The sequence below is a fragment of the Chaetodon trifascialis genome, chromosome 23 (assembly GCF_039877785.1).
Source record: "Chaetodon trifascialis isolate fChaTrf1 chromosome 23, fChaTrf1.hap1, whole genome shotgun sequence".
Lineage (NCBI taxonomy): Eukaryota > Metazoa > Chordata > Actinopteri > Chaetodontiformes > Chaetodontidae > Chaetodon > Chaetodon trifascialis.
This window is the reverse complement of record NC_092078.1, coordinates 3,457,276-3,471,530: the sequence shown is the minus strand read 5'-3', so window position 1 is coordinate 3,471,530 and position 14,255 is coordinate 3,457,276. Positions and strand designations below refer to the sequence as shown.

General features: G+C 45.7%; 2 protein-coding genes across 2 annotated transcripts in view; one reads left to right on the top strand and one right to left on the bottom strand.

Moving 5' to 3' along the window:
• Positions 1 to 11,092, bottom strand: part of col4a6 (collagen, type IV, alpha 6) — a 103,569-nt gene extending 92,477 nt beyond the window's left edge. The window contains exons 1-3 of the mRNA XM_070992693.1: positions 10,983 to 11,092; positions 10,696 to 10,815; positions 10,467 to 10,512 (exon numbers count right to left, since the gene is read on the bottom strand). Of these exons, the coding sequence (XP_070848794.1) occupies positions 10,467 to 10,512; positions 10,696 to 10,706 (57 nt within the window). The 5' untranslated portion in view covers positions 10,707 to 10,815; positions 10,983 to 11,092. The remainder of the gene's footprint in view (positions 1 to 10,466; positions 10,513 to 10,695; positions 10,816 to 10,982) is intronic.
• A 2,311-nt stretch (positions 11,093 to 13,403) lies between these two features.
• The window catches only part of col4a5 (collagen, type IV, alpha 5 (Alport syndrome)), a 41,815-nt gene continuing 40,963 nt past the window's right edge, over positions 13,404 to 14,255 (top strand). Inside the window, exon 1 of the mRNA XM_070992692.1 lies at positions 13,404 to 13,708. Within this exon, the coding sequence (XP_070848793.1) occupies positions 13,625 to 13,708 (84 nt within the window). The 5' untranslated portion in view covers positions 13,404 to 13,624. The remainder of the gene's footprint in view (positions 13,709 to 14,255) is intronic.

Sequence of the window (14,255 nt, the reverse complement as noted above, 5' to 3'; positions counted from 1 at the left end):
CTGCCAAACGTGGTCTTACAGTCACACAGCCAGGTACGAGGCCTGAGTTAGCACAGGAGAAACTGGGCCAGGGTTTGCGTGTGAGGAGGGAGTCCCGCCAGCAGCGAGCGAAGGCTGTTTCATGGGCGCCTGCCAGAGGACGGAGTGACCCACTCTCTGAAAATATCCCCACTACTCCCTCATAAACAAGATTCTGCACCCCTGTGGGAGTTCCAGACTTTTCACACATTGCAAATACGAGTCGATAAAACCGTTAAGGAATTAGCTGCTGCTTCGAGAGAAAGTCACTCACTAACAGTCAGCATCAAAAGAGCAAAGAGCGACTGCTGCTCATCAGTCCTGTCGCAGCGCTGGTGGGGGTTCAACTACAGGGCGCGGGGGATCGCTTCGCACTCAGCCACAAAACAGTAAATTACACCTGACTGATGTGGTATTTTCCCCTCTGGATAGGCCCAGAAGACAAATTAGGAAGCCTGGCTGATTTATGACCACTGCCGCTGATTGACAGAGATTACTGACGAGCGAGGGGGAACACGAGGGTCTTCAGCCCCAAACCATCCTGACTGCAACATTTCATGTGCAGGTTTCCAAAACAGAAGATCCAAACTTTCCTCAGAACATGCAAATACAGTTTGTGTGGACATTTGTTGCTACACTAATCTAATCTTCTAATCTGATATTCACACTAACTGTACGCAGGGAAACAACCAATAATACAACGTACTGCAGGGGAAACCATGAGCTAAACATTCCCTCCACTTTGTCGTATCTCCTTCAATCATCTTCCATAACCCAGCATGATAACAATCTTATTTATATTGCAATATTCAACCAAGGAGCACAAGCTGCTTTCCAGTAGAGGCTAAAATAAACTAAAATAACAGGCTATAAAACAATGCAAAGTGCAAAAGGGGTAAAAAACAACAAGAATTCTGACACAAAGAAACACAACTGACTGCAAATAGTCAAATAATCCCACAAAACCAGCAGGTAAAAAACAGGAGGAAGGACTAAAAGAAGACTCAAATGTCTGTGATCCTCGAGCGACAGAATATCTGCTGGTCAGACACAAAGTCAACCCGACTTTGGCATTAAATGTACGAGTTATTGCCTTCGTAGATGTGTCTGCTCATACAGCAATAAGCCGGGGCACTTCCACCGCCGCAGGCTGTGTTTTCCTCAGAGCAGTGGCATCATTAACTTTGGCAGCCGCTTCAGTGAAGTTATGACAAAAGGGGAAGCGAGACAAACACAGACAAGCTGGCATCACGGGCGAAACATCCAATAAAGTAGGAACCCGATGTACCAACGTTATGCAATTTATAAGAAGCTCGGAGAAGAAAGGAGGGAGGGGATAGACGGCTGAGGTAGTTACCTGGCTGCCTGGATTACCTGGCTGGCACAGAGGAGGGAGCGAAGGATGAGTGTGAGACAAAGAGGTGGAAAAACAGAGCGGAGGTATCCCTAATTACAGGGACAGGCAGAGACACAGTGAGGCGGTAATAGCACACAGTAACTGACGCATCTGATGTGCCAATGATAGTGTTCCTACGGCACCGGGACAGCGGTGGGCTGCAGCCGGGTTAGAAACGGCGAGCGTGGAGACACGGAGCGGGCAACCGTGCAGAGTTAGAGGAAAAGTGGGAAGAAATGAAGAACGTTTTAGAGGAAATCTGTCCAATTCTGACTGAAGTGTTGGTGGCTGCGTTGCATTGTGGGTAATGTAGGCGACAGGGTCTATTCTGCTGCACTGTTAAAGTCAGTGTGGTTCACCTGGAAACAGCTGAAAATAAAGGCGACGCTAGAGTGAAGAAGCGCTGCTGGATCTCCTTCAGCAGCGACGCAGGTCACTTTGTCCACAAACATGGACGCCGGTTTTGTCCTCATCGAGTCAGAAATCTGCTCGCCATCCGAGGCTGAAGTCTTGTTGCTTCAAACAAAATGTAACAGCCGCGGCCGTTCCCGGTCTGTTAGCGTTCAGCACTGTTGATAAAATCACTTCTTTAAGCTTGAACAAGTGAACTGAAAGTAGAGAAAAACCAAACAGATTTCAGTGTCTCTGCAGGATTAGAGAAAGGGAGCTCCAGCCAAGCCTCTCCCCGTCACGCACACACAGACAAAGCTAACACTGCCACGCTAAAGGTAAAGTTAAACAGGATATTAGTGCTGTGCACACATTTGCTTTGGTTTGGTTTGCATCAGCTGCCAGCTACGTACGCCAGGCTGCGACAAAATGGGCAAATATGTGCACCTGCACCTTTATTACCCACAACAGGGGCATTAATGTGGACCCAAGTATGTAATTAACGTCTCGATTAAAGAACATTAATGGTAATTAGAAAGCCCCTCAAAGACACGCTCACATACACACACCTTGTCCCTGCAGGGGCGGCTGCTCAGACCACCACCACAGTAAACTGACAAACAAAAGAAGATGTGTTCCCTCTGCACAGGCATGCATATGATAATTGCAGTGAGGAGGAAAAATGTCTGACTTAAAGGGCTGATGTTGGTGTCTAATGCCAAAGTAATGATGTTGCAGGGGGAAAAGTGGAGCATCAAAGCAAAGCGGGAATTGAACCTGTCAGGCTTCCTGACTTCAAAACAAATGAAAGTCCCCGAGGGGGTTAAGTTTCCATGGTTTCTGCTTTAAAATCAACATGGACGATAGGAGGTTTCTGTGGAGAAACTGGCTCAAAGAGAGACTTTTATTCAACGCAGTGCAGCCTGTCACCTTTAGAGGTTTTACCTGTTAATATTTACACATCCAGCCTGTGTAAATATGATCGCTTGGAGTCCTGCTTTGTTCAGCTGATGAATTTCACTCTAATTTTAGCTTATTTGACCAGCCCCTTTAGAAAAATATATGTCTCTAAATGCTCTGCTATTTTCACCAGCTCATTGCTGTCTGTGCCTGTCTGCTGTCTGCTGCTGAGCGGGTCGTGTACGGTGTGTTTTTAGAGCTTTTCACTGCAAACAGCTGCCTGATGCTGCTTGAGACGAGGCTGCTGAGGACAAAAATGAGCTGAAAGACACTAAAAGGCCTTGTGGGGCTGAGGGGACGAGCAGAACCAGGTGATAATTCTCTATGAGACCCCGCTCATGTTACAAACAGGCAAATGTTGATCAGTGCAGCTTCAAGCAGACAAACTCGCTCGGTTCTAACAAAGAGACGAGGGAGGAAGGGGGTCCATACTGTGGCGTTACATGAGAAGTAAAGAAATGAGCAAAGGCTGGGGAGTCTGAAAGGTACAAGATCAACAAAATGAAGAAAGAAAAGGAAGAATGAAAGACAGACAGAGGAGAAAACCCAGCAAACGGGGAGAAGTAGATTGAGGTCTAATCCCTCTGAAGTGCAAACAGCCCCGAGGGGAGCGATGGCATTAAGGAGAAGGGACCGGGCACGTCGAACAAGCAGAGGCAGCACTCCCACCGAGCAGCCAGCCAGCCAAGCGCTGCCCCACCTCAGCTGCTCTCTGACAAGCCTAAAGACCTCCACAAACACACCCCCAGGGCCTGCAGATAGATGGAATAACCCCCCCTTCTTCCCTCCCCTCTCTATCGGTGGTGTTTCTGCTCGTCTCCCTTTCATGAGAGGCAGAAAAGCAAAAGACAAAGTGCGATAAACAAATCTGGAGAGCCGGCGTTGGAATGTTAAGCCGTCGCCGCGGCCGCGAGCCCCCGCTGCCTTTGTGCCGGGGCGACCCCTGACCTCCGGAGTTCACCGCGACCAATCGGGGGACAAACTGACAGCGTGTGCTTCGTCAAAAGAGAAGGGGGGGGCTCTGATATGTGAAAGTGGCTGTGCCAGGGCTCGGCAGATGGGGGGGGGGGGGGGGGTGCCGTTTGTTGCCACAACCTTTAAACTGGCTCTTCGATGCAAACCGATAAATTTGGTGGTTTGGGAAAAGTCCCGCGTTGTACCAGAGCTTAACCACTGCCAAGACTCACAGAAATCCCAATCAGACACCAGACAGCGACAGCTTCAACGCCACAGCAGCTCCTAGAAACACAAATAAGCTCGGAATGCAACACAAATAGGAGCTAATGTTCACTTTCATCGCACTTCAATCATCCTTATCGATCGTTCCAATCGAGCCGCCGCGCTCATGCACCAACAATAACAAACCTGCGATGCCTCTAAACTGCATCTGCGAGGACGACTCGTTCATCTGAAGGGATGCATGGAAAGACGGATGGGTGGATGGAGGGAAAGCATGACATGGAGGCTTTTTGGGAAGGATTGCCCAACGCAAACACTGTTACCAAGTGAAAGATCAACACACAGGAGGGGAGGGGAGGGAGGGCAGGAGGCAGCGTCTGTCAACAGCGACGCCAACGCACCTCTTTCACTCTGTTGTTATTGGATGTTTTACCGAAATTTTTTGACTGAAGCAGAACAGAGATTGTGCAACATTCCTCAGACGTGGCCCATACAAAAGCTACGTATATCCTACACAAATACCACAAAGGTCATCGTCATTCACCGTTAATTCATGGAGGAAAGCTGATAACGCTCCAGCCAAACGCTTGTGCCTCTTCAGCTGATGAGAAAGCAAAGAGGAAGAGAGGCTGACATTTGAAGGAGGGATGATAATAAACTGATTAAACTCATCTTTTAGGAGGCAACAAACATCTAATCCAGCTCCTCAAATGTCAGGATGTGCTGCTTTTCTCTGCTTTAAGTCATTTGTGAAGTCAAATCTTCTATTGTTGGACCGTTCTGGACTCACAGCTGACCTGCTTTTTTCAGTATTTCCTGAGATTTTACAGACTAAACAGTGACTCAAATGGTAGAAACAGGATGCAGAAAGTTGTGTATTGTGCTCTCGGTTAGTCTGGGCTTTAGATTTGTGGACACTGCTGTGATATTACAGGTGAAAAGCCAGTGTGTCCTCTATAGTTTTGCCGGGTATTTCCCAAGCCCTTCATCCAACCTGCATGAGCAACGCACACAAACACATAGGGTTTTATGGGGAAACATGCATGAATGCATGCGAGCACCACACAGGCTGCAGGCTGAGCTGTGGGCGTGGGAGAGGAGCAGCGGGGGCTTTTCAGCTGTACATTAAACCTCCTGGATGTGGTTTACAGGCTTCCTAATGCACTCGCTGACAAAGTGTTTAAACCTTCCCCTGATCTGCATCCTGACTCCCCCAGACCCACGACATGGACCACAAACAGCAAACACAGGCTGAGTCTCCAGGCCGACCAGGCGGCATCGCATTTCAATACAACACCACAACTTTTTAATCTCATCCTGACCCAAGTCATCAGCTCTGAGGAAGGTGAACTACAGCACCACTCTACATCACCACTTCTACACATCCACGAACATGCTGCCACTCCAGCCAACACCACACAAACCCTCACACATTCAAACCAAAGACATAAATTATGTTTAATTAGGTCTGACAGGTGTCTCTGCACTGCAATTATGTGGTTTTGCTGCTTGTCACCTTCTTTTTCTCCCACACAGCAAAAACTAAACATTCTATTGAGGCTTTATGTGCGCGTCGTAAATCAGACGCACTTCAAGAGCAGAAGACCAGTGGAAGAGTGCTGCAAATAACGAAGACCTTATTGATTGATCAGTTAATAGTTTGACGAAAAAGTGAAAGTAAAAATCTAGAAATTTCCCCTGGCATCAGCAAATGACTTGTTTTGTCTGACCAACAGTCCAAAACGTAAAAAGATAAAGTTTAGTGACTTAAATGACAAATACCAACATAAAACACTCACATTTGATCAACTGGAACCATGAAAATTTTTAAAATTGATTAGTGAAAAAGCTGCATTTCTTCCAGTCTGCAGATAACGAATGCATGAATGAAAGATTTCAAACTTTGCAAAAGAGGAACTTTGTGAATACTTTCTTTGTGAAGAAAGAAAGAAAGAAAGAAAGAAAGAAAGAAAGAAAGAAAGAAAGAAAGAAAGAAAGAAAGAAAGAAAGAATTGGGTTGTGATACCGCAGGAAGGGTGAGGAGGTTATGGGGGGCCACCACTCACAAATCAAGCCACAAATCACCTGGTAATGGTTTGCCTGACTTGTGGAAGCAGTGAGGGCAAAAAGCGATAGGAAAGGGGGGTGTGACGGGGTAATGATGGGGTGAGAGAGGGAGGAGGAGGGCAGAAGGGAAAGGAAGGAGGAGGAGGAGGAGGTGGGGGACTTGGCTGAGTTGGGGAGGGTCTATAGAAACCACAAATCAAGCAGTGATCAGTCGCCTCACTTAGCGTTTCTGGAATGTTCCAGCCTATAGCACCTGCAGGGAGCGGGACAGCCTGACAAGTCCTGCCAAGCTCGGGAGGAATTCAGCAGAGGGAGGGGGAGGAGAGGGGAGGACAGGGGAGGAGAGGGGAGGACAGGAGAGGAGAGGACAGAGGAGGAGAGGAAAAAATGGCTGTCAAGTTTGCAGCATCATTTGTGGACCAAAACCACCTCTTGTATATCTAATATCACCAATGCTGCACTGCGTGGAGACACCCAGAGGATTATCTGTCAATGCTCAGAAACCAGTCTTATTTTCACAGGTAGTTTTCCGCTGATGCACTGAAGCTGCTTTTTACAACCACATCTGTGTTTTTGCATGTTTTAGCTCATACGCTGCAAAATTCACTCTTCATTTTCCAGCAAAAATATCAAACATTTGCCAGTTCCGGCTTTTTAAAGGTGGAGATTTGATGCTTTGGTTGCTATTCGTGATAATAAACTTGTTTTTTAGGAGGACTTTTGGTGGGATAAAGCGTGCAATTCGAATATGATTAACTGGTGATTATGGTGATGAATTTGTGGTTAATTGATAATTATATCACATGAAAACCAATGGAAACCGCTGCATGGCAAACATCAGCTCAAGCCTAACACAGAGACATGATTTGTATTTGAAGAGATAAAACCTGATCCTTTAAAGCTGAGTTTGGCCATAAGGGATCTCAAAGAGGACAACAAAAGCATCTACACCCACACCACATAACCAGAAGTTTCAAGCTTAAAACCCTCATTTGTCATCAGAGATTAAACAGCGTGTACTAATATGTACAACCCATCCATCTCGCATACCAACTGGGTCAAAACTAATATAAAGAGTACTTTTGTGGATGATTTCCACACTGCTGAGGTACCACTGAGTCCCTCCTCTGCTTCCCGTCATGCCTCCTCCCCTCTCCTCACCATTCCTCCTCACCTGTGTGCGATGTTTTCCCTGCGCCAACAGCTGTGTCAGCCCTTAGAGACACTTTGGAGCAGCTCCTAATGGTTTTCTCTCTCTACGTTCACTGAAACATTATTTTCAATCATGGGGGTTGAGTGTGGAAACGGCCAACCTTTAAATGAATCCATAAACACAACAACTAGGCTAGAAAGAGTGAGCTAACTAAGGGAACTGCTGTGGTTGATTACTAATGCTAAAATAAAGCTAACTAGTCAAAAAGATACACATAAACTTTTGTGTATTTAGCTCTTACCTCCTCGTAGCACTGCAGCTTTTAGCTTGAGAAGCGTCAGCTCACTTAGCCTGAACCAACCGTTGCTTTTAGCACCACAGCTAGCTAGCAAACTCGCGAGCTCGGCAGCTAAACAATGCTAGCATGCTACTCCTTGCTACAACAAAAGCTATGTCCATCCACGCAGGCTAACTTGGCAGCAAACGATAGCTAACAAATACTACAGTTAGCTAGCTACCAAGCTAAAGACATAAATTGAGTGTTTTTGTCCGAAACAAAGAAATTAACAGTTTTTCCATTTCTGTTGCACAAGCTTGAGGACACAACAGCTAAGGTCCAACAAAATGGCTGCCAGAGTGCGTTACATCAGCTGAAATATAAATACGGTTCAGCAAGACCAGATTTTCAAAATTTCTAAAAATGACATCCAACAACAACCGTGTCTCCTAAAAGTCTGTTTTAAAGAAATGTAGGTCCAATGGCAGTGGCAGTGGATGGTTTTCCTGCCAATTTCTGCTAATTTATTTAAAGATAATACCAATGTTGGCAAACTTTTGGACCAAATTTCTTGGAAAATGAGAACCAGTATGTTAGTATCTAAACTAACACTTTCAAGATACAAATGTGCCTTCAACAAACTTTATCTTAAGCTTGCTGCAGTGCCATCGCTGTCATCTAGTAAGCTTCAGTATCTCCACTGAGAAACAAGTGTGTGTTATCAGATGATAGGACCTGATAAAGACCTTTCCTATCAGCGTACAGTAGCTGTGGGCTGGACCACCGCCACACCGCAGCGATACCCACCCACAGACACGGTCGCCAAAGTTAGGACATCCCAGACCACCCAATGAACTGATCTGTCAGCCGCTCAACCCCACACACACTAACATATCCATCCACTCAGCCACCCAGTCACCCACATACAACACAAAACAACAGGGAGGTGGGAGGTGGGTGGAGGAGTCCTTTCAAAGTCAATGCAGCTCCATCAGATGAGTCCTATTGAGACACAGGAAGCTTTTGGCTGCTGATTCGCTTTAATGACGCACCAGCCGAAGACAACTTCAGCTGCATCATGAGTACTTTTACTTCTGATACTTTCAGTACTTTTGGCAGGTGATACTTTTCACCTGTATTTCAGCACAATTTTTGAACCTTTACTTGTGACTGAAAGGTCACCAGGCCTAAAGCTCCCATTAAAAAAGTATTTAAGAAGCTAAAACTGAAGTTTTGGAGGCTTTCACCCAACATCAGCGACGTGTTGTGTAGATATATTGGAGACACAGCTCACTCTTTTGATTCTCCTCAACCACAAGTCCTGCTAAATTACCAAGAAAGAGGCCGCGATGGCCTCCATCAGTCTGAACGACTCCATCAAACAGCCCCGCTGCTTTCTTATCCTAATATGGAAGGTAACGGGTGTCGTGCTGCACTGACCCTTCTCTTCACAAATGGCCGTCAGCGTCCTGTCAAAACCACGTATCTCCAAAACTTTACAAGAGCTAAGAAAAAACAGCCGCATTTTCATCTTTGCCACAAAGGACCAGTGTGTAGGATTTAGTAGCATCTGATGGTGGGGTTGCAGACTGCAGCCAACTGAAAGCCCCTCGCCTCAGCCTCCCCTTCCAAACATGCAGGAGAATCTACGGTGGCTGCTAAAAACACAAAAGGTGCTCTGTAGAGCCAGAGATTTGTCTGTCCTGGGCTACTGTAGAAACATGGCAGGTCCTCTTGCACAGAGTCTGCCATGTTTCTAGTTTGTAGACCAACTTTGTAGATACGAAAAGCTCATTTTAAAGGAATGAAAACAAAACTATTCTTATTTTCAGGAGATCCGATACATTACCGTGTTTTATACATTTATTAAATGCTTATATAGTGCTTACAAGTGCTAAAGGGAGGGCTAAGGCAGTGTTTAACAAAGTCCAAACATGGAGATACATAATTTTAACTGGCCTGGGCCACCATATGTTTTTCTCATAGTTCAGTATGTTTTCTGAGGAGGGTAAACTTTGACTTTTCACAGCACAGTTTTATTAATAACCAGCACTTACTACAGTGTGGCTGGTGATATATTGCTTTTAAAAGTAAAATATGGGAACAGCTAAAGCGCATATGGTCGAGTCCTAGTAATAATTCTGAGTTGAGCAGAAATGATCAAACTGGGTGAAAATTAAAATGGGAAACAAAGAAAAACTGATTCACAGCACTTTAAAAATGATACGTGCGATGTGAGACTTTGGGGTGGTGGAGGAAAGCAGAATGACCCATGCCTGCTTTGCCTCCCTCAGCAGCAGGAAGTCTTGTATAGGTGTGGCCTGAAAAAGGCACGTTGCCCCAATAATCTCCTTATCCTACATATTCAGCAGCAGGCGGAGTTTGAATTGCAAATGACTGAGCGGGCCCACTCAAAAAGCCTCTGCTTTTTTCAGCCCCCCAGGCTACCTGTAAATGCAAACTGCTCACCAAATCTTTACAACATTTTGCACGTAGTTTAGAAGTTTTTTTGTACAAATGGTGCAACTTTGAACGCAGCTAGGAACTTCAATCCTCTCTAACGTGGCAATGAAAAGTACCACAAAACACCGGCTGCATTAAGTGTCATTGAAGATTTGTAAAGCGATTAAAAATATTCAGAAATGCGTCTGTTCATTCGGCAGGCTGAAGACACCCACAGCGTGACGCACTGAGGAATAAAGGCATGGAAGACCTGTGCAGACTGCAGGTCTCTGCTGTGGGCAGCATGTGTCTCAAAGACGCGTTATAAGCATATAATTAATGCAACAGGCGGAAGCTGTGGCATTTTTAAAAGTGGCTTTAAGCAGAGAGGACTTGCCGTTTGGTCAAATTGGATCAGCTGAGCCATTAAGGCGTATGAAATGTATCTTCTCCAGCAATCACACAGCCAACAGGCGAAAAACACGCATTCGGCTACATCGTTTATGTGCATCTGCGCTCTAAATAAACAGAGTGGAGAGCCACTTCACATGAAGTGCTGAAAAGATAAAGAAAACTGGACTTACTCCGTGCGTAGATGTCACCGCCAAGGCCACTGCTATTACACAAATCCTGCAAAAGAAATAAACACGTTGGTAAGTGAGTTTCCTCCAGTGATTGTCTGGCAGGTAAACTGCGCCGGAGCTGGGCCAACGCAGCCCACCGCCGCGGCCAGCGCTGCGGCTGCTCGCACAGCCGAAAACCAACTGTGAATCAAGTGAATCGAGAGCGATTTTAAGAGGAAAATGGGCTTACAGGAATTTCATTTTGGTCCGACTGGTAGAGGGGGAACCGCAGGTCGAGACTCGACTCCCTTGTCTTCACCAGCAAGGCACTTCAAACGCGCTCATCGACGGCTCCAAAAAACCCTGTCATCTACCCGGAGACAGACAGAGAAAGAGAGAGATAAAGTAGTCCCACCGCCACACACAACCCGAGCTTCATGCACACGCACACACACCGTGAAGCATTAAAACACAGCCAGCACGGACACACTCTCTGGGGGTGATTTCTTTCATTAAATGGGAGCTTATCCAACTCACCAAAGTTGCAGCGGCGAAGTCGCTGCTGCGCTCTCCGGGTTGTTGCGCTTCAACTCAGCAGCGCACTACAGCAGCAGGAGAGGAGGGGCCAACACATGTCATTCATGCCTCCATACCTTTGGCTGCAGCAGGAGATTGTACCAACGCACACAAGGCATAACCTCCTCAAACTGTTAGGTGCAGCAGAGGAGACTGTTGTGTCCAGAGGAAGACTGGAGTTGGTTTAAATCTGTGGAGAAAAGCAAAAAATAAAGAAACATTTTCACAGTTAAAGAACTCATAAAGACCTTCTGTGTCTATGATGCTCAATTATGAGTTCAAAAAACCCTTTATGAACATTTTGGTATATTTTTCTATTGTGTGTCCCCTGATATCAGCATGTAATCATTAAAAAGCTAGTTTACCAATAATTACTTAAGGTTAAAGTGACCATATGGTACCTTATGCAACATTAGCGCCCATATAATCAATATGAGAGTTCAGCCAATATCTAAGAGGACATGGAATCTGGTACCCACCTGGGTTTAACTTCCTGTGGTTGCATGATATTTCTGCTGGGTATCATACATTTGCAATAAATTCACAACTTACTTTTCTTTTAACTTTAAAAGGATCCTGCAGAAACACGGCAGGCTTATAAAAGCTCTGTGTCGTCACGTCTATCTTAAGTGCGAGACCAAATTAAAAACGCCGTTTGACCCCCTCTGTTCTGATCTCTGCTCTAAACCTGGTGCAGACACTGAGTTACTCAAGTTGCAAACAGTCTTCTTTTAGCTCTTGAATGTTCTATTTTAGTTCTGCTTGACCTGAGTGAGCCTTCAGCTCTGCCAATCACAACATCTTCATTTGTCTTCTAATAGATTCTGCTGGAAGTGGACTCGTGCTCCTGGTTAAGTTATCAAATGCCTCTAAAATAAATGCAGCTTTGTCCTTGTTTTTCAGCTTGTTTTAGCTGTGGTGCACCACCGGGATCCTACCTGGGACCTCTGTAGTTTGGCACTTTGATACAGGGATATGAAGGGATATCATCTATGGTCATTGCTGCATGAGTACACATATTACTACTCCCAAATATACTGTATCTCCAACACAAAACCTAATCCTAAACCCGTTAAAAGAAGAGTTTCTATCTTTGGAGGAGAGTTAAGCTGATTTTACTTGTGCTCCTGCAGCAAAACCTGCATTCAGATTCAGATTCAGAGTTCCTTTATTGATCCCTGAGGGGAAATTGTTTACATCCCTCAGATGTAGTTCAGTTGTACCCTAACTTCAGCCCATTGCCTTGCAGAAATATTTCAAAGCTAGTAATCTCACCCAACATGGCTCATTACATTTTTTACTTCATGGTCATCTCTGCAACTTACACACTACGTCATAAAACTGCCTGGACAAAATCACAGTTTTAGAAGAATAACAGAAGTGACGAATTGAGATGTGGGTCCTCACATATAAACAGGGTGGACAAAATAATAGAAACACCTGCTATTGTAATACAGTAAAACTAAGCAGCGCCACAAACTCCAGACTCCAGCATGACCTCTCAAAAACAGTAAAAGTAGTTTTTGAGGTGCTAGGTTCCTGGTTTTTTAAAAGTCTGGTTCACAACTGGCTCTGAATAAAAAGAAAAGTGTTGCAAGCCCACCAGCAAAAAAAGCCAAATAAGATGTCACCTAAATTTTAGACCACTTCATACTGTCAGGACTTCAGGTCATGAGGCTACATAATTCATTTCAAAATGTTTCACCATGAGAAAAAAAAACCTGCAATCAAAATGGCAGTAGATCAATTTGATGAGTTTTAGGACATTTTGATGATCTCATTCACAGTGATTTGATTACAGTCTGTAATTTTCTCCTGACATCAGCAGCTGTGAATATGACTTTTCCTTCTTGCTTCACGTCGTATTTAAAAGAATGTAACAGTAAAATGAGGACGGTATACTTTATTTAAAGAAAAAAAAAAAGCTAATGTCATTTTCTTTCCATTCTGCCAGCAGCATCCTTCTGTCAGGAGCCAGAAGTGACGATCTGACCTTTAATAATCTGGCAGGAATGTAACGTGTCCAGGCGTATAGAAAATGTCAAATAAAGGTTTAATGTCAAAGCGTTTTTGTGCAGCCTCAGGCCTTGGATAGGCATGCAGGAGGAAGCCACCATATCCATCCGCGCTTGCGTGGTCCTAACATGATCAAATTCTTTTTAACCGGAATAGAATTTCAAACAGCAGAAAGAAATCGTCATCTGGAGTAAAGTGGCGCACACTGGTCGTCTGTTTAGGACCAACTTTTCAGGTGGAAGTCTCACAGAAAGTCTATTTTTGATGAATTGACTGTCTTGGTGTAGGTGCATGGGGGTGATATCAGTGCGCCATGGGTGTGGAAGTAGATCCGGCTGGGCAGGTTTGCAAGTCGAGGAGAGAAAAAGTTAGAGAGGGGGACTGCAGAGGCGCACCGTGCCAGAGCCAGGACCACTAGGAGCCTCTGCAAGCGCAACAACAGCCAACACGCCGAGAAGTGTTTTCCAACTATTTCTCTTTCACTGAGGGCCAGTGTGCTGGGGGGAGAGCAGGGCTATGACATGCGAGTAGAGAGCCGTAGACTTTGTGAGTGTTAACGCAGGCGGATCCTTGTTTTATTCCCCAAGATGAATAAAGACGCCAAGAGCCTGCGACAGCTCGCCGTGCTCCTCTTCGCCCTGTGCGTCGCGGTGCAGCATTCCGACTCTGCGGTAAGTGCGCTTCCACTTCTCTCTTTGTTTTCTGCACAGATTTTAGAGCCCTTTAACGGCTTTCGCCCCGAAAGATCCCCGCACAAAGAAGCCGAGAGAGCCTCCGCTCTCAGTCAGCCGGCGCCGGTGCACCACCGGCTCTCCCAGCAAGCCCGACTGAGGTTTATAAATAGAGAGGCTGCTTTATAACAAGTGCTTATCCATCTGCTCCAATAATAAGCCCCTTACATTTCAGCTTTGTTGCAATTAAAATTGTAACCTTGCAGTTAGGCCGGTTATTCACCTTCGTGACGAGCCTTTATGGCACTTTTTAACGACGGGGACCTACGGGCACCTTCCTGAGCTCCGCTTTGTAGTTCCCTGGAAGACCGCGGACGGAGTTTCTGTCCTGCTCCCTGCGCATCACGTTTCTTCCTCCCCTGAGTTCCCTGCAGCAGCACGCCAACCACGGCGCACACTTCCCCGCAGCCTGCGTGCGTCTTTTGTGCTTGATATCACGTCAAAAGTTGAGGCGGCGGCGTGAGCTCCGCGTCTGGAGGAGCGCGGC